This window comes from Cavia porcellus, unplaced genomic scaffold (genome assembly GCF_034190915.1).
Source record: "Cavia porcellus strain 051 isolate PalLab524CR breed Dunkin Hartley unplaced genomic scaffold, mCavPor4.1 scaffold_19, whole genome shotgun sequence".
NCBI classification, from domain to species: Eukaryota; Metazoa; Chordata; class Mammalia; order Rodentia; family Caviidae; genus Cavia; species Cavia porcellus.
This window is the reverse complement of record NW_026947502.1, coordinates 4,811,543-4,830,992: the sequence shown is the minus strand read 5'-3', so window position 1 is coordinate 4,830,992 and position 19,450 is coordinate 4,811,543. Positions and strand designations below refer to the sequence as shown.

Sequence of the window (19,450 nt, the reverse complement as noted above, 5' to 3'; positions counted from 1 at the left end):
ACCAAAAAATACTATAACAGATACATTACTTTAGACCAGCCTAAACTAGATAGTGAGACTCTGTCCCCCTAAAATAAAATAAATAAACCTAATAAAGAATTCAGTCATTTCAGGACTTGGTTAAATATTCTCAATGTTCAAACATTCTGCTGCCTAAGCCTTCCAAATGCTGTGCCTAGCTGTTGAACTCTTTCTTTCTTTCATTTTTTTTGTCGCTGGGAATTGAACTCATGAATTTGCACTTGCTAGGCCGGCCCCATGACACTGAGCTGCATCCCCAGCTTTGATTGCTTTTTAAAGATCACTCTAGGTATTCTGTGCAGCATACATTAGCGTGAGCTGCTCCACGGCAGGCAAACGTCTGAAGGACGTGGGGAAGTGGGGAAAAACTCAGATTTTGTGTGCGGTGGCTTCTCTGGATGTCAGCAGGCCCACACTCTGAGCTGTAGATGGCAACCTAGCAAGGAAGGAATCTTATTACACGTTTACAGTAACAACGTATCTGAGGCCCTGGCTTTTACTGTGTTTGGCATTTGGACTTCTGAGAGGCACTGGGACTCACACTCAGGACCTCGTGCTGCCAGACAGGCGCTGTGCCCCTGAGCTACATCCCCAGCCTCATCTGGGATTGGCTTTGCCTTCCCAGCCAGATGAAATGCTTCTCAATCATAACTTTTTGAAATTGTCTTGCTTTGTTTCTGTCTGTTTCTGTCTGTTCTTTCTGTTTTGGTCTTTGTCTGTCATGTTGGATACTTTGCAAAAGACTTTCTTCATGTTGTTTTTTTATTTGTTTTTGGTAACAGGGATCGAACTCACTCAGGACCTCAGAGTTGCCAGGCGGCACAGGTACTGCTGAGCTACACCCCCAGCCCTGCAAAACCCTTCGAGGTCCATCATCTGTAACCATGAGGCCCTGCTGATTAGCAGCGGCTCATCAGGGGGCCGGGCGGTGTTTAGTGAGCGCTCCTGTGGGTCTCTGTGCTTTTACACTGAAGAATCATCCAATCTTCTGATGGGAGAAATATGGGCAAAGGCAGTCACAGCATGCACAGGGCAAAGAGATGATTCCCCGGGAACCCTGGCTGAGCTGTCTTTCCTAGCTCTGTCCGCGTCCCCCCAGCCTCCAGCCTGGGCTTCCCTGGGCCGCAAACCTCTGCAGAATCCTCGCAGAATCAGCCACAGACCTCTCCCAGGCTGGACGAAGGTCTATTATCCAGCCGTCTGGATTAGGAGTGAACGGCCTAGGTGGCACCTCTGCCTCCCAGGGGCAGGCCCACTCCCCATCTCTGTCCCAGACCCCAGCAGGGGTAGGATTCCCACTTTCCTGACCCCATTCACTGTTTCAGCCTGATTGCAGGTCCCAGAACTTCGTCTACGCTTGGTGTATGCTCTCTTGGTCTGTTCTCACCTCCCCCCTACATCTGTTTATTTATTTGCTCTGAACTTAGTAGAGATACTCAGTTCTCCCCGGCCCAAAGAGGCTCTTCTGTGAGCCCCACGCAGAGTCCGAGTTCAAACCTCTGCTCAGGAAAGCTGGAAATGTGGACGGCATTACAGTCCCCTGGGGGCTCACGAAGCATGTTTGCCAGTTTGTTTTTTAACATTGCAAGTTGAACCCAGGACGTCTTGCATGCCAGACAAGCACTCTGCACCGAGCTGCAGCCCAGCTCTGCACGTGGCTCCGCTTCCATCTCTAACCTGCTGCTGCTTACTATCCTGTCCAGCCAGGGTGAGGTAAGGAAAGCAGAAGCATTTCTAAGGAAGGGGAGCATCAGTGTTTGGATTGTTTCCTTTTTCTGGTATCGGGAATTGAACTAAGGACCTTGCGCTTGCCAGGCAGGTGCTTGTGCTGCTGGGCTAATATCCCTGGCCCTGGACTGTCTCTAATATCCGTCCTGTATAACATAAAAAGTACTTCGTTACCTAGTGGGAGCTAGCAGGCCTGAGCCACTTGGCAACAAGGGATCTAAGCTTTTGTCTGAATGTAGAAAATTTGAATTCCATCACACTTTAGAAACAGGCGGAACAGGCTGAACAGTTTAGGATTCAGAAGCCTCCGTGTTCCAGCTCCCGTTGCACCATCCCGGGGAAGATCCGGCTGTGCATTTGGGAAGTGCGGTATGACTGGGCAACTGTCAGCGTCACAAGGCTTCACTGTGTCTGTGCCCTTGACCGTTGCCAGTTTGTAAAATACTTGTTGCAGCAGGGTCGGGAGATGAAGCTGAGAAGCACACTGACCACCTCTTGGGCCTGATCAGATCCATCTCCAGCAGATGGACAGACAACCATGCAGAGTGCAAACCACCAGCCTCGCAGGGCTCCTTTACTGCCACTTGCTTTTTTGTTTTGTTTGGTTTGGTTTGGTACCACGGATAGAACTCACAACCTTGCACTTGCCAAGCATGCGCTTATGCCACTGAGCTAAATCCCAGCCCTTTCCTACTGCTTTTTCACGGTCACACTAGGTAGAGTCAAAATAGGCACAGGGGAGGATCACAGAATAGGCAGAACTATGATCTTTGGAATCATGCTAGAAATAACTTTGGGCAAATGGGTTGATCTGTCTGGAACTCAGTTGCATTGTTTGTAAAATGGAATAATAATAATTCTTATTTCACATGGTTGCATGATGATTCAGTGAGGGAATACTTATAAAAAGCTGAGAGTGATGTTTCCAAATAGATTCTCCACGCTGCTTTTATTGTTAATACTGTAACTATCACTGTTACCATGGCACTCAGGGCTGCTCTGCAGGTTCAGTGCTGTAATCAGTGCTGTTAAGGGGAATATAATTTAGGTACAGCACTTACCTCTCTAGGAAGACCAGAGGGTTGCAGTCTGCTTAATTCTAACCCTCTCCTGGCACATAATTTTAATTCTGGGGGATTTTTGAAATGGGAATTGAACTCACAACCTTGTGCTTCATCACACAGGCGCTGTGCCACTGAGCGAGCTCCCTGGCCAAGCACAAACAATGTTTGAAAAGCATCTCTGTTCACAGAATAGCTGTAAACCAGGACCTACCGCCGCGGTAATAAGGTTATTAACCCAGTCCCAGAGTGGTGAAGAGAATTCGGAGACCCAGACGAACCTCACGAGACTCCTTGCTCTCCTTCCCAGCGGCAGCTCCCTGGACTTCTCACCTCTATGCATGACACTGTCTCTAGGTACGGTCACATCTTTTTGTTCAAAACACCAAAAACAGGAAGTGGCACAAGCATTAGAGCTGAAGAAACAGCCAGTGCAGGATCAAATGTTGCTTTAAAACTTGTTCCCATCTGTGCGTGGCAGCACTCACCTATAATCTGAGCGCTTTGGGAGGCTGACACAGGAAGATTTTGAGTTTGAATCCAGTCTGGGCAACTTAGTGATTTCTTGAGAATTTGTCTCAAAAAGAAAAAAACACTGTGTGCTGTGTTGCTGTCTGGGGATGTGTCTTGGTGCAGAGGCCCTGGGCTCAATCTTTAGTAGCACCAAAATTAATAACATAGTAGTAGCAGTAATAACAGCGATAACATTTCTCCCGGGGAGGGCTGACCACGAGTCTGCCCACAGCAGAGCCCGCAGACCCTCCATGGTGGCCGGTGCCAGGGTAGAAATTTGCCAGCAGTGACTCAGGGCGGAAGGAAGGCGCTGCCTGTTTCCTTTCTGGCTTCTAGGACATCGTGTTTTCTGCCCCTCACCTTACGTGGGACTCGCTGAACTAGCTGCTGGGGAAGTCAGTGCTGCAGCTCCATTTGCCCCCTAGTGCCACCGGGAGTGCTGCCCCATCATGCTGACCACCGGCTTGAAGCCACGGCCCTCTCAGACACTGCTGCCCATGGTGCACTCAGGGAGGAGCGTAGACCTGGCCCCTGCAAACTTCCTTTATCAAACACGGCTGCGCCTTTGCACCTCTGTCCTGCAGCTGTGACCTGGTCCTGCCCAGCAGTCGTGCTTAGTCTCCTGGAGTGGACAGATAACTGACCATTGCCCATTGCACAGCACGAATCAGGCAGAGCAGGGAACAAAGCACCCCGCCTGTTGTGATCTCCGTGACTTCACCAAAGAGGTGATGCTGGGTCCGGGCAGGTAACAGCATCGCCTGGGTCCTTAGGGACACTTGTCAGTGGGGGTAGGAGGAGAAAAGGAAACCTCAGACCCCCGGCACCCTTGGGAAGCCCCCGTGCTGTGGGCACTCCAGGCAGACCGCCTGGCTTGGTATCGGCTGAGGGTTTTGAGCCATGTTGGTATGAAGAAGCAGAAGAGAATCACGCCAACCCTGCTTAGGACAGGAGGAGGAAAAAACAACCAGGCCCCCCATTTTCTTGCCTTTGATATGGTGTTTATTGAGGGAAATCTTGTTTTCACTTTTATGGCCAACGTTCATGACTTTGAACCGGGAACTCTCCCGCCCTGCGTTCCCCTTGGGCGGCTTTATCCTATTTCCCGAGCTGCTACTTTTGCAATTGTGTGAGATCTGTCAGAGGGCTTCCGCCACATCAAAGGGCAGAGGCTGTCTGCCCTCGGCCCGAGGCTGCACAGAGAGCCCTCTTGCCCTCTTGCCTGGTGGTTGCTTCTTTTAGGGGAAAAGTAGCTCCCAGATCAGGCTTGACTTTCTGCCCGGTTCTGCATTACAGACTGCAGTCACAGCCAGCTGCCTGACTCTGATTTGGAAGGAGCCCTGGGGGCTCACAGGCTTTCTTGGAAGGCTAGAGAGACCCCTGTCCCTGCACGGGCTCTGAGTTACCTTTAATTCCCTCCACCACGGCTGTTTCAGCATGCATTGTGGCCTGACTAGCTTTTGAAGTGGGAGGAAAGACTCTGTCTCCTAGAGACTTACCCTGCTGGGATCGCCCTCCTCCCGGTGACAAGGGAGTGCTCGGATGTCCTCTGTGGCGGTGCTGATACAGTGCAGTGGCCCAAGTTCAGGACAGGAGGCACAGCAGCATGACTGACACCCAGGGACAGCCCCAGACATCAAACTGAAGCTGCGGTTGAGTTGAGCTTGTATTCTTCGCCGGACCATCTCAAGAGAGACAAAAATAACCGAGGCTGGCTCTGCTGATCAGTGGCCCACGCTAACTGGCACCGATATATGTGACCACATCTGGTTTGCTCTTTGCCTGGCAGGTATGTGTCAGGATCCGTTTGACAGGCAAAGAGATGGTGGCTCGGGAAAGCTGGGACACCTCTGGGGTCTGACGGCCACTGGCTCCCAGGCCTTGGTTTGGAAGCTCACGTCCATCATGTGGCTCCTCTCCCTGGGCTCCCAGCACTGCAGGACACCTTTGTTCCCATTGCACTGTGAGCAATCCAGAGTGGGCAGTAAGCCTGTCCGTGAATCCATCCCTGCCACTTTCCGATAATTGGCGTTGGCCACCCTTTGCCCCAGCACTTCTTTGGTGGTGCCCAGTTAACATACACTTTCCCCTTCATCTTGCTTGATGATCAGCCCAAAAAGCTAGCAGACGCTTGCTACCTTGTTGTTGTTCTGTTCTGTCTTCTTTTCACATTTCCCTTGACATAGAAAGAGGTGTGTGTGTGTATGTACACACGTGTGTGCATGCATGTGTGTGTTCACATAGGGTCCCCAAAAGCACCGTGAATGCATACTGTTGGCTGCTGGACACACCTACCCTGTGTTTTGCAGCCAAGTCTGCTCTGGGTAACCAACAACTCATGGTCCTGAAGGTTTTCCAGGTGAGTGTCAGGGATGTATATTTTTGTCTCCAGAGCCAACAACCAAAATTCATCCCACATGGACATGACAGGCTGCCACCCGATTCTACAGTAGGCTCGTTCTTCTGTTGCAAATGCTGAGCAGGTGACTTCTCAGCAACCAGAGCTCTGGGAGGGTTAGCTTCAGCATAAGAACGCTTAGAAGAGTGGCTCTGAGAGGCCATCTCCTCCCTTTGTAGGGTCTGAAACAAAAGGGACAGTCTGGACAGTCGTGGCCTGAGGAGGCTGTTACCACATTTGGAATCTAGTTCCACACCTGAGCTTGTGGAGAGCCAAGAGGAACCTAGGGGACTCAGCTCATCTCAGCCCCAGGAGACCAGAAGAGCAGCACAGGGTCCCCCGGAGTCAGCAGCACAGGAGAGGAGCCTGTATCCACATAGCTCGTGTATCTTCTTTTGTCCAAGGACATGTGGGTAACAGCTGAGTGATGACAGTCCAGGAGGATGCCATGGTCCCTGCCCTGGGCCTGGGAGGAGAGGGGGAGATGAGTTCAGTTATTATGACCAAAGCAAACAGAGGCTTTCTGGGGAAAGGTGATATATGGATACTGAAGAGTAATGTGTCCTAGGAATGCCGATGGGAAGGAAAAGCTGGTTCAATCCCGGGAATCAGCCCTCCCTCTGTCTTGCTCAGAGGCCTCTGCTCTCAGGGGGTCCCCGGGGGTGAGGGTGCGGTTCATCCTCCCCTGGCTTCCTGCCCGTGGCTCCTTCCTATAAAGCCCTATCTCTGGACAAGTGCAGTGAATTCAGTGCATATTTGAAATGCAAATAAACAGGCCCCAAGGGGACATTTATAGTTCAAGTAGACATCTGTGTCTAAACAGTGTTTCCTGCTTCGCTGGATGTCCAAAACAGAAACACATAAGTTTTATTGAATGATTTGTGGCTTCCTTTGTCCTTTAACCAGTACATCACAGTCTTTGAATTACTGAGGCAGCTACGTAGCTGGTGCCAAAAGAAAGATCTATCTGTTGGTTCAGCTCTGGACGATAGATTCACTGCTGTCACGGACAGAGCAGAGAAACATAAATTTAGGAACATTTCTGCCAGATGCAGCAAAGAACTTTAACTGTCTTAACATAGAAAGAGGTTTTACATAAATAATCTGGTCAATAATCTAGTAAAAATGAACCAAGGAAACAACACATCATGATCAGGACATACAGCTTTTGAAGGGACACAGGGATGTGCAGCCTCATTTATGACCAAAGAAAAACAATGAGGTACCATTTTGGTCTTCCAGATTGGAGATTCCGAGAAGTTTGACACTGCCCCATGCCGTGGAGGATGTAGGGAAACAGACACGCACACCTTTCTGGCAGGGATGTAAGTTGATATGGCTGCTTGTGTTTGTCAATGTCAATCAAAACTGAAAATCACCTACCTGTTTCAGTGATCTTGAGCCTCGTTACAAGCTACCCCAAAACTTAGGGGCTTACAATTTTCTTGCTCTTGGGTCAGAAATTGAGGCAGGGCCAGGTGGGATGGTTCTTCCCGGTCACCTGGTGTGAGCTGGGACTCCCTTCGGGGTGCCTTGGTGCCTAACCTGTCTGATGCTCGAGTCTCTATCTTCATCTCGTGCAGCACTCGGGGCCTCTCTGTAGACAGCTGGCTTGTGTTTCTCACCACATAGTGACCTTAGAGAGGTGGTGCAGAGTAGTTATAGAAGTGCAAAGTCGGAGCCAGGGATACAGCTCAGCAGCACAAGCACAAGGTCCTGAGTTTGATTCCTGGTCAAAAAAAGTAAAAAGTAGGAGCCATCAGTCCAGCTAAGCTCAGACTTATACCAAGTTTACTTTTGCTAGATTCTATCATGAACACAATGACTGCCACACCTGACTGCATATCCAAGGGAAATACACTGCATTTCATAAAAAAGAATACGAGCCAGAAGATGTTTTTATAATTATCTTTGGAAAACACGCCCAATTACTTACAGTTTGATCCGCCAATTCAGTTTTTAGAAATTCTATAACTAGGCTTTTAAAATGTGAGCACAGATATATGACCAGGAGTATTTATTATTTAAAAAAAGATTTATTTTTGAAACAGGGTCTCACTATGTAGTTCAGGCTGGTCTTGAACTCACTGGTAGCTCAAACTGGCCTTGAACTTGTGGCAGTTCTCCTGCCTCAGCCTCCCAAGTGCTGGTGTGCACCATTACAACTGCCTCCTGAAATGTTGATAGTGAGACTAGATTAACCTGAATGTCTATCACTAGAGTCTTGGGTTAAATGATACAATTTATTTATGGCCATAAGATGGGTAGCATTGTGCCCATTTTAAAAATTGATAGCTGTATGTACTGAGATTAAAAGAGCTCCAAGATATACCAAGATAAAAAAAAGGATGCGGAACACCTCTGAAAAGGTACGGGGGGGGGGGTCCTGGGAATTTAGCTCAGCGGCATAAGCACCTGCCTTGGAAGCAGGCAGTCGTGAGTTCGATCCCCAGTACCGATAAAAAGACAAAAAAAAAAAAAAAAAAAAAAAAAAAAAAGAAAAGAAAAGAAAAGAAAAGAAAAGGTACCCGGGAAGGAGACATTTCTATAACCCTTTTTTTTTTCAGTTGGTACTGGGGATCAAACTCAGGACCGCCTGCTGCAAGGCAGGTACTTATGCCGCTGAGCTAAACCCCCAGCCCCTCTATAACCCTTTTTGCAGTATACCCTCAGGAGCCATATCTGAAATTTACATTGGGCTGCTGAGGCTACGGAGAGTGGGAGCCCTGCTGCTGCGTCCCTCCCGTGTTCCTAGTTCTGCTCCAACTGAAGTCCAAATCCTGCTCTCCTGGGATAGCCACATGGGCATCCACACTTGGCAGGTCTGCCCATTTGTCCTGTCTACTTGATAACGTGGCTTTTTTTTATTTATATATTCATTCATTCATTCATCTATTATTTTGGCTTTTTGAGACAGGGTCTCTATGCAGTTCAGGCTGGCCTTGGGTTCAGTTTGTAGCCTAAATTGGTCTCAAATTTACAACGATCGTCCTGCCTCAGCCTCCCTAGTGCTGGGATTACAGGTGTGAGCCACCACACCCAGCGATACTGTGGCTTTAGGAATGAGACATCGTGGTTTAAATTTTCCCTTTATTCCTTATTAACTACTGAATCTTGACAAGATACTCATCTCTCTAAACCTCTGCTTCTCACTTGTGAAATAGGGCCATAATGAGAACTGTTTCTTAGAAATAGCATTTTTTTTTTTTTTTTTTAAAGATCACTAGAGCCCTTGGTGCAGTGCCCCTTACTAAAGAAGGGGCCTTTGTGATTCTAACCACTGTCACTTCACATCAACCAAATTCAACTAAGTGAGGATAGGCACCTGTTACGGTTTAGATATAATGTGTCCTCACAAAGCTTCGATACATTTAGAGGTGAGGTCTGGCTGGAGTAGCTGGGTCACTGGAGGGGTGACCTGTGGGGTATATTCTTTTTTTTTTTTTTTTTGGTCTTTTTGAGACAGGGTTTCACTATGCAGTCCAGGCTGGCCTTGAGCTCACTTTGTAGCCCAGGCTGGTCTTGAGCTCACAACAGTCCTCTTGCCTCAGCCTCCTGAGTGCTGGGATTACAGGCGTGAGCCACCACGCCCAGCTTGTAGACTAGAGTATGTTCTTGTCCTGACTCCTATCTTTTTGCTTGGTCTTCCAGCTGTATGAAATGAGCTGCTTTTTTCTACATACCTTCCGTCCACTTAGCTCTTCCAGACTCTCCCAAGCCTCAGAAAGTACTGGTATTCCAGTTTTGATTTCAGCTAGGTCTCACTGTTTAACTCAGGCTGGCCCCAAGCGCATAGCAATCCTCCTGCCTCCGTCTCCTGAGTGCTGACATTACAAATGTGTGCTATCACAGCCAGCTCTTCTTAAGAGTAAAAAGGATAAATATATGCATGTTTCTGCCCTCTCCGTGCCTCCCTCTGCGTCCTAAACCACTAAGGAAGACTCCAGTTTGCAGCGGTTCCCCCCTTCTCCCTCCCAGGATTCTTCAGGTTCATGAAATGTGGCATGATGGTCCTCCAGCCAGAGGCTGCCAGGAGCACATGTGTAGCTGACCGAAGCAGGCTGACAGCTCAGGGCGGCGGGGAAGACACACGCTCAGGGGGCAACTAAAGAAGGCGTTAGGGAGACTTGTGGGATTTGGGCTTCTGTTAGCAATTTTCAGGACGGTTAAGAGAAGCGGGACTTCACATTGACTGCAGAGGACTGGGTTAGTAAATGTTATCTAGGAAAAACAACTAGAAGCAGTCTACATGCAAAGTAGAGAAGCCGAAAGCTGGGCGTGGTGGCTCATGCCTGTAATCCCAGCACTTGGGAGGCTGAGGCAGGAGGATCGTTGTGAGTTTGAGACCAGCCTGGGCTACAGAGTGAGCTCAAGGCCAGCCTGGGAGACGCTGTCTCAAAAAGCCAGAAAAAAAAAAAAAAAAAAAAAAAAGTAGAGAAGCCGCAGTTACTGTGATTAGCCAGGCTGGGTGTTTGTGCTTCTCACCTGGACAGTGTCTTTCTGATTGTGCCTGCCAGACTCCAGGGCACTCTTGCTCTAGCCGTGACAGGTCGTGGTTACCGAATGACCTTACATGGATGTCCCATGAGATGGTGACGTAGAACAGGGGAACACAAAGATCTGGAGACACCAAAGTCTCACTGGCATTGCCAGGCCAACTTCCAGACCTTGGGAGCAGCTTTTCTCTGTCGGACCAGAAGAGTCCAGGAGAGAGAGAGGGAGGACAGGGTCTGGGTTTTCCAGGGATTGGGGTGGAGATTTGATGTAATATATTAAGAAAAGTAAGGGAAAGAGGTTGGAGCGGGGTAATGAGAATTGTATGCACTGTGTCTCCATCTTGGTGTTCAGTAAGTGTAAGTTTCCAGTGTTTCTTAAGTGCCTGTTTGCTTGCTGGACCGCATCCCTGCTATTGTGACAAGGTCCCGAGATCGCATGGAGGGGGTTCTCGCCTCTGTCTCAGGGTCCAGTCCCAGTAATAGCAGCCTGAGTCTGGATGCAGTTCGAAGGTGCAGGCCCAGGACTGGGAGGGAATTGCGCAGGAGCCAGGCTCAGCTACCCACACAGACCCAGAAGGACAGCTCCTCAGGTCCCCAGGCCCCAGGAGAGGCGGCAGCCGAGGACAACAGCGAGGGCACCTGAGTGCGCAGCCAAGGCCCCTGCCCCGCTCAGGGCAGGACGTTTCTTGGAGGAGCGCGTGTGCCTGGGGTAGTTTGGGAAGGCCAGGGCAGCGGGGACCTGAGCACCCCACAGGAGGAGCCAGTGAAGCTTCTGTGAAGGCCCTGAGCCCCAGCCCCCGGGCCTGCGGGCAGCTGGGGCAAACGCGTCCCCAGGCCCCTACTGGGAGGAATGCAAGGGACAAGAATGGGAGCCAGAAGCCCACAGCACGAGTCCAGGAGTCGGAAGCGCTTTGGAAAGGGCTTGTGCAGGGGGTGCAGAGCTGGCGCCATCTCACCGCCCCTAACCCCGGCGGACCGAAGGGGATGGCGGGGAAGTCCAGTGCGCCCGCCGGCCCGGAGAGGACGGGGATCGGCCTCTGTGCCCAGGAGGAGTGCGGGGCTCGGGGCCCCCATGCCCGCTGGCCTGTGGCCAGGGGCCTGTGCCCGGCGGGGAACACATTGTCCGTCCCTGCCGGCCGGAACACACCGCGGGCTGGCGCTGGAAGGGGCGCGGCTCCGGGCAGCGCCTCTCCGCGCTCCCGCCCCTCGGCCGGCCTTGGCGTCTCCCCTGCGGCCGGCGGCGGCGGTGGCCAGGCCTGGAGGAGGTGGGGTCCGGAGCCCAGCCGGGGCTCTGAGGTCACCGCGCGCCGGAGCGTGTCTCGGATCGGGGTTCAGGTGCGCGGGGAGCGGCGGGGGAGGTGGGGGGCGGGCAGTGCCGCGGGGGGCCCGGCTCGGCGTCCAGTCCGGCGCGCAGTCCAGCGGGGCCCTGCGCAGCCTGCAGACCCCCGGGCGAGGAGACGCGAGCGCCCCTTTGGCGGCCTGCGGGGGGCGCCGTGTTCCTCGGGCGCCGGGCAGCGGGAGGACCCGAGTCCCTCCTGCCCTCCTGGACCTGCCCAAGCGCGGTCCCGGTCTGCGCCCTGAGCGCTCCTCCTCCTCGACGGGAAAGGCCGAGAGCCCGCCGATGCTTGGCCCCTCGCGCGCCCCGGTGACTCTGTTGCCCCCTGCGGTCGCCGGGCTCCGTGTCCGCGACTCCCAGAGCTGGAGGACCTGGTGTGAGCTGAAGGCTGGCCGGGGCAGCCTCTCCAGAAGTGCTGCCTGCACTGCCCGCCGGGCCGTGAGCGGCCTTGGGAGGACTAGGATGAGACCTGGTGCTCCCAGGTGGACCTCGAGGAGGAGGTGGCTGTCCTGCTGGGAGCCCCTGGCTTCTGTCCTCTTGAAGTCATTTCCAAGGCTGAGTTGGAGGACCAACGTGCAGGCTGGGCGTGGTGGGCGTGGAGCCCAGTCAGACCCATCCTGGGGTGCTGGGGGTCAAGAGGCAGCCCGGGGCCCAGGAGCTCAACCCAGAGGGTACCGCTGCCCGGGACTGAGGGAAGACAGTCCATGAGGGGTGACCGGGGACCAGTCCTCTTAGAGAGGTCAGGTGGAGGTGGCTTTTGAGAGAGAAAAGATTTCACTCCTGGTCCTTCCTGGGGTTGAGGCTGGCCGGTCTGCTGAACCGATCTGGTTACCTCCCTTGGATCTGCTTCCATCACCTCTGTATGATCTTAGCCCCTGGCACTGTCTCCACCTCTAACTATAAAATCCTGGGCCTGCTTCTGGCCTGGTCTGTCCTCTGTGAAGCTCTAGATCCAGATGCCAACCGCTGCCACACTTGCCACAGACACGGGAGAAGCACACAGATCCCATGCTGGCTGCGACAGGACTCTTGGCCATTCTCTAACCTGGGCTTCCTCCTTTCCGACTGGCCTCTACCCGCCTGGGCCCCAGCTCTGAGCACTGACCTCACTCTGTCCTCTCCTATTCTTTCGTCCACTGTCCAGGTGATGGGTATACTATGGAACACCCCCTCCCAAGCCCTAGAATAGTGTTTTGCTAGTGGGAACTCGTTCTGCCCTTCCTACTCTGGTGAGGCGTGGGTACATGCCTGAGCACCTCTGGACTTTGGTTCTGCAGCTGGCACAGACTCTGCAGCCTGGCCCACAGGGTGACATTGATAAGGAGGCTGGAGTCCCTAGTACAAGGCTCCCCCCAGCCACAGGTGCTGGCTGGACCACAGGGCCTCCCCTGTAGCCAGACAAGTGTGAAAACTCCTTGCTGTTGAGCCGAGGCCCCCAGACATACACCAGAGCAGCTGGCTCTGCACAGGGGACAGTGTGACCGTCCTGCACAGACATCCAGTGTAAGAGCATCCTTAGGACAGGCTAGTGCTGATAAGAAAATCGATCTGTGTGCACATTCTGGGGGCCCATTTAGGCTGTTTTTATTTGGCAAATTCAGACTATTTAATTAACACAGTAACTTACAAACAAGATAGATGTTCAAGGCCTCTTTGGAGGGTGTCTCTATCTGACCACGCCTACCCGTTGAGAGGCCATCGTGGGCAGGCATAAAGTGGCATGAGCCAGGCAGTGATCTGAGTTTAGAACTAGGGAGAGAGAGAGAGAGAGAGCTACTGTCTGAGAGCCAGCTGGACTTCTCGGAGGAGGTGACTGTCCTAGGAGCTGCCACTTAACTTTTTTCTGCTGAAGTTCAGAAGATGGTAACTTTGCAGAAGCCCACCCCACCCCCGCCAAGGTTGCATGTGAAGTCCATCCTGCAGGGCTGGGCTTAGTGGGTGTGAGGTGCCCCCGCAGGTGCAGGATGTCTGCTTCAGGTCTGAGGCCCTGGGAATGTCATCAGCACTGCTTCTCCCTATTAAGGAACACTACTTCTGACAAGTAACCCTGCCCTGATCAACAATCAGTAGCAGACTGGGCCTCCAGGAGGTGGAGGGAGGGTGACTCGCAATTCTAAATCGCCTCTGGGGGCTCAAGTGAGCCAGTGTTTTGGCCCCTGTCACAGCTTCAGGCCACCTACTCGGCACTCCCCACCAAGTTCAAGAAAGTCAAGTCCCCCCATAGCACACTGGGAGCCCCAGTTGCCCAGGCCTCAGAGCCACCCTAACCCTGACCTGGGCCTGCCTGCTCAGCATGTCCCCTTGCCTCGCTCTTGCACTGGGGAGGTATCAGTTTCCAGCCAGTGCTGCTATGCCTGCTTGGCCTATTTACTAATAATGCATGAGCAACCTGGTCAGTGTCCATGGTGGCAAGTTCCTTTCCTGTTCTGTCTCCTTCCTCAGAAAAGACCAATATACCCAGGCCACCCCAAACCTAATCTCTGCAAGTCTGTTCCTTCCCTTGCCATTAACAAATATTTATTTAACATCGATTGACTGCATGCCAGGCACTGTGCCGGGCACCGAGTAACAAGGGCAGAGCTCGCCCTCAGGAAGCTCGGGGTGGGAATGGGAAGAGGGAAGAATGGGCCAGCAAATAGTGGCAGTGCAGGGTGTTGCATGATGTGGTGGCAAAAGCACTGTGTGGAGCCGAAGAGGTCAGGAGATCACCCCGCTGAGTCCTATAGGAGGAGCAAAGGAAGCCAGGGGCAGAGGGCCTGAGGTTACCTGGTCATTCCCAGAAGCAAGGCAGAGTTTTAGAAGTAAGGAGTGCATTATTCAGTACCCTGCCTACAGTTTGTGGGGAGTATGCAGCAGTTGGGGAAGAGGTATGGTATACTGGCTTTCTGCAAGGTTGGCCCCTAGGAAATCGATTTTGGCTGTGGTGATCCTGGTGGCATGCCCATCTCCCAGCCAGGGCTCTGCCACTTGCCAGCTGTGTGCCCCTGGGGCAAATCATTTCTCCCTTGGAACTGGAGACCTTGGGGTCCTCATCTGTGGAAGGCAGATAGCTGTGTGGGGATCCGAATGAATTATATTTATTCATTTATTTATTTATTCTTTAATCCTGGGAATTGAACTCGGGACCTTGCACTTACCTGGCAGGCGCTTGTGCTGCTGAGCTATATCCCTAGGCCCCAGATCAATATTTATATGACACCTTTAGGACATTAACAGAAGGAAGGAGAGAGGTTATGAAGCTGCCCCTGACCCCTGCCCGGTCCCCACCCCATCTCAGCTCCTCTGTGATCTGAGAACATTCTGGGTCCTTGTCCATCAGGGAAGGATCCCACGGAGGAGACAAGAGTGGCCAGGAAACAGCTCGGGTGCGTGGGGCTGGAGCATGGGGCTAACCGAACTCCCGATGGAGGCACCCTGCAGGGAGTGGGCTGGCTGCAGACCCCTTGCTCCAAGAGCTGAGGCCCTCAGACTCTGCCTGCGCCCTGGGACTGATCCCACTGCCCTTGCCCTCTCTGACGCCCAGGTTACTCTGTCAACACAGGGAAGGGGAGGATCGGCTGACCAGGTGGGGACAGCTAAGCCGGTCCGCAGACTGAGCTAACCGCCTTGTGTTTCCCCCAGGACCTGCGGAGCCCACCACCTCCATCCTCACCGCTATGGAGGCCCCGGGCCCTGAGGGCGAGCGCGCCTCCCCGCCCGCCTCCCCGGGAAGCCTGCACCTGCGCCGGCGGTCCACGGGCGCCGACTCGGCCTACGGCTCATTCTCCGCGGCCTCCGGGGGCCCGGAGTGGTGCACGCCGTCGCCTGACACGGACGCCCTGTCGCCCCTGGACTGGGACTGGCCGCACGCGGCCCGGGGCGGCCCGGGCCCCTCTCCACCCGCCGCGGCCCCCGGCTCGGCCCAGCGGCCCCGGCCAGCAGTCGCTGCGCTCCGGGGACCCCCAGGGCAGCTCAGCAGACAGGCCACCCCGCTGCTCTACGCGCTGGCCGCCGAGGCCGAGGCCGAGGCCGGGGCGCGGGCCGCCGAGCCCCCCAGCCCGCCGGCCTCGCGGGCCGCCTACCGCCAGCGGCTGCAGGGCGCGCAGCGCAGGGTGCTCCGGGAGACGTCCTTCCAGCGCAGGGAGCTCCGCATGAGCCTGCCCTCCCGCCTGCGGCCCGCCGCCCCGGTGCGGCCGCCCGCCGAGCACCCGCGCTCCGCCTCGCTCAGCCACCCGGGCCGGGACTGCCGGGCGCCCGCGCCAGCACCCGCCGGCCGGGGGCGCCTCGCCAGCCAGCAGCAGACGTGGTGCTTCTCGGAGTCGGGGAAGCTGGATCGCGTGGGGCAGGGCGGTGGGCCGGCCGGGGAGGCCTTGGGTGGGCCCTGCACCGGCCCGGGGCTCGCCAGGCTGGAGCCCCAGGAACTGCCGCGCCAGGCCGGGGCCGCGTTCGGAGGGCTGCAGGAGATCCAGGCCCAAAGCTCGGCGCAGCTGGACTCGGGGCCCGAGAAGCTCGGCGATGCACTGAGGCCTGGCTGTCGGCGTCAGAGTGCTTCGGGCAAGGTGTCAGGGCCCCGGAGAGCGCCGGGAGCGGCCACGGCCACCGTCCAGGTAGGAAGAGAGGTCGCAGGCTGGAGAAGCAGGGGAGCGTGGAGGCAGCCGCGTTTCATTTGCCTTGGCTTTTCCAGGCCGTTCCCCAAGGAGCAGAAACACCTGGACCGTTGCTTCAGACATTTTCCAGGTGAGAAACATGGGCCCTTCAGAGGACGAAGGGGTGGGGAGGCAGCTTTCCCAGCTCTTGGTCAAGAAAGCAGACCAGGGCTGGGTGTGGAGGCGCATACCTGTAATCCCAGCGCTTTTGGGAGGCTGAGACAGGAGGACTGTTAGGAGTTCCAGACCTGCCTGGGCTACACAGTGAGCTCAAGGTGACCCTGACCTGCATAGGGAGACCCTGTCTCAGACAAAAAAAAAAAAAAAAAAAAAAAAAAGAGGGGGCCCTCCACTGCCCTCAGCTTTTTGCAAATTGCATAGCCTCCTGTTTTCCTGATGTGGTGCCAGGACACCCCACTCTTTGATGTCAGTGTGGGGTCCCCACTTCCAGGTTCTTGGAGCCTACAGCAATGTGTCCCGAAGAAGCCCCTCAGTACAGCCCCTCAGACTGTGAACAGAGGGTCGCAGAGACCCAGGTGGAGCTCTCCCGGCTGCCCTCCCTTCCTGACGATGATGTGTTTCTGGAAGGACCTCCGCCAGACAGGATGAGCTGGCCTCCCGACTCCTGCACCCCTGTAGGAGCCTCAACCAGGTAATTCTCCCTGGTTCCTAAGGACAGTGAGGCACCCCCTCCCAGGTGCGCCTGCTCTAGAAGGGGCCTGGATGCAGGGGGTGGGTACGGAAATGGGGGTGTGTAGGGGGTGGGCAGGGCAGGCTGCCCTGCAAGGCCTCTGCTTGTCTGTGGCCAGAGCCTTTTCTGATTCACTGTCTTCTTCTGCTTCCAGTGTCCATGCCTCTGACCAGAATTCTGAAACTGACTTGGGCCGAAGAGCTGGCCAGGCTATGGCCCCACCAGAATGTCCCCTCCATGGGTATCCTGGGACCTCAGGGGCAGATGACTACTGGCAAGGGGTGAATGGTTCTGTGGGTGTCTCCAAGGCCACAAGCTATAGCCCTCCTGGGACTGCAAATGGTGACCTCCCAACCACTGACTCTGCTGGACTGCTGACCCCTGACACCCCTGTAGCTGCAGAAAATGACCCTCTCAAGCCTCCCCCAGATGATGCCCTGTGTTCTTCAAGCAATGGTACCTCAGGGCCCCCTCACCATGCTTCCTTGGCCTGGGGCACTGGCCAGCTGGGTTCCAGACCAATGTGGACCAGCCAGCGTCTGGAGGAGCTAGTTCGGGAGCTGGCCAGACTGGATCCCTCCCTGAGCGACACTCTTGTCTCTGAGCCCAGCCCAGCGCTGCCCCTGGGCCTGCTGGATGGGCTGATCCCTGGGACAGAGGTCTGGGCCTCCATCGGGGAGACTGGAAAGGAGGCAGCAGGGTCTTCTGAGCCAGGGTAAGCAAGCACAGCAGGGGCCAGGGTTCTACAGCTCTGCAGGCCTGGGCAGGGCAACCCAAGGAGCTCTGGCTTTGTCCTCAGGTCCTCTCAGTTCAGCTTCCCCCAGCTGCTGCCTGCTTCTCAGCAGGAGACAAGGCCAGAAAATGCTACCCTCCCACCTGTGCTCAGCGAGCCATGCAGCCAGGGCCCCTCAGCCTCCAACATCAGTATCCAGGCCAAGAAAGTGAGTGCGGAGGGGCTGGTAGTGTGTCGGAGGCTGGGTAGAGAGGGCAGGCCGGCTTGAGTACTAGCCCGTACCCTTTGCAGGTGGAGCTAGCCAGCCTCCTCCAAAAGATGCTGCAGGACCTTCAGGCCAAGCAGGAGCAGCTGCAAGGGGTAGCTCAAGCATGGGCCCTACGCAGGGCAGCTCTGGAGGCTGCAGTGGGCCAGTGCTGTGGGCCCCGGGAACTGGAACGGTTCAGCCGGTTCATGGCGGACCTGGAACGTGTGCTTGGCCTCCTGCTGCTGCTGGGCAGTCGGCTGGCCCGCGTGCACCGCGCGTTGGCCCGGGTGGGCTCAGACGGCGACCCTGATGAGCGGGTAAAAGGGGTTCGCGCTGGGGGTGGTGGAGAGCCGGTCAGGGAGGGGATGCGGGCCGCGGGCTGTGAGCTGGGGCTGGGGATGGCCCCGTCCCGGGAGCCGCGCGCTCATGGCGCCCTCTCCTGGCGGCTCCAGGCCTCTCTGCTGCAGCGACTGGGCCTTCTGCAGCGACAGCAGGAGGACGCCAAGGAGCTGAAGGAGCACGTGTCGCGGCGTGAGCGGGCCCTGCGCGAGGTGCTGGCGCGGGCACTGCCGGCGGAGGACGTGCGCTCCTACTGCACCCTGCTGGCTGACAAGGCCGCCATCCTGGCCCAGCAGCGCAGCCTGGACGAACGTGTCCGGCTCCTGCAGGACCAACTGGACGTGGTCAGGAGCGACCTGAGCCATCGGCCTCTTTCTCCCAGTCCATCCTGGCTCCCAAGAACCTGTCCTCCGGATAAACAGCCCTTCCCACCTCCCCCTACTTAGTTCCAGTCGGCAGGGCGGGGAGCCCTGCCTTGCACACCTGAAGTGACGCTGGTTTACCGGAGCAGGGAGGACTCAGGCCCACAGCCCTCCCTGGAGAATTGCTCCCACCATTACATGCGGCCTTTCCCATGTCTTGCAGGTTATCTGGGAGTTACTTAAAACTTGCAGTGTGACCCACTTTCATGAGGAGAGAGGGTTTCTGTAAGGGTTGGTGGGAGGCGAGAGGTCAGAGGAACACTTCACTGTAAAGTGCAAGTCAGCCTTTATTTTTTTGCAATAAAAATTTCCTAAGAGATGTGGGTGTGTGTGTGTTTGTGGGTGTGTGTGTGTGGGTGCGTGTGTGTAGTATGTCCTGTGCACATAAGAGGAAAGAGGGAAGGAGTCTTTTTACAAACTGCCCACCAGTTCAGGGCAGAAGAGGGATGTGGCAGATGATCAGTCAGGTCTGGCAACCTATAGAAGATTGTGGAACCAAGCTGGCAAACAGCAGGGACCACCAACTCCACCACCACCACCACCACCAGTAATCCACAGTACCAGCCCTCCTGACTGCATCACTACCACAAAGCCTGGGTCTGACCCACTGGGTCCAGGTCTCTTCAGCTGGTTTGCACCAAAGCCTTAGTTTTGGTAGCAGAAATATTGCCTCCTATAATCCCAGCTACTCAGAAGGCTGAGGCAGGAGGATCTCAAGTTAAAGGCCTACCTTTAGTGAGAGCCTGCCTCAAACATTTAAAGAGTGATATTGGAGGGTGTAACTTAGTAGTGGGGCAGGTAGAACACCTATCCCCGAGTTTGACCCCCAATGCTACAAAA

The 19,450-nt window shown here is 54.9% G+C and overlaps 1 protein-coding gene and 1 long non-coding RNA gene across 2 annotated transcripts; one reads left to right on the top strand and one right to left on the bottom strand.

The window, feature by feature from the left end:
- Positions 1 to 11,435: 11,435 nt before the first annotated feature.
- Shroom1 (shroom family member 1) lies at positions 11,436 to 18,929 on the top strand. The gene is made up of 8 exons (XM_063230616.1): positions 11,436 to 11,552; positions 15,175 to 16,139; positions 16,217 to 16,269; positions 16,630 to 16,830; positions 17,024 to 17,584; positions 17,669 to 17,810; positions 17,894 to 18,166; positions 18,302 to 18,929. The coding sequence occupies exons 2-8, from the start codon at positions 15,210 to 15,212 to the stop codon at positions 18,632 to 18,634; spliced, it is 2,493 nt and encodes an 830-aa protein (XP_063086686.1). The 5' UTR covers positions 11,436 to 11,552; positions 15,175 to 15,209; the 3' UTR covers positions 18,635 to 18,929.
- LOC134471581 (uncharacterized) lies at positions 13,117 to 15,178 on the bottom strand. Its single transcript, XR_010041040.1, has 2 exons — positions 14,691 to 15,178; positions 13,117 to 14,586 (listed from the first exon to the last, which is right to left on the bottom strand). It is a non-coding gene; the product is annotated as an uncharacterized LOC134471581 (long non-coding RNA).
- Positions 18,930 to 19,450: the final 521 nt, after the last annotated feature.

What these genes read in the sequence shown, in the direction of transcription:
- Shroom1 (XM_063230616.1), top strand. Translation starts at nt 15,210, where the DNA reads ATGGAGGCCCCGGGCCCTGAGGGCGAGCGCGCCTCCCCGCCCGCCTCC. An exon ending in TTGCTTCAGACATTTTCCAG is followed by an intron (nt 16,270 to 16,629) that starts GTGAGAAACATG and finishes CCCCACTTCCAG; the next exon opens with GTTCTTGGAGCCTACAGCAA. An exon ending in ACGGCGACCCTGATGAGCGG is followed by an intron (nt 18,167 to 18,301) that starts GTAAAAGGGGTT and finishes TGGCGGCTCCAG; the next exon opens with GCCTCTCTGCTGCAGCGACT.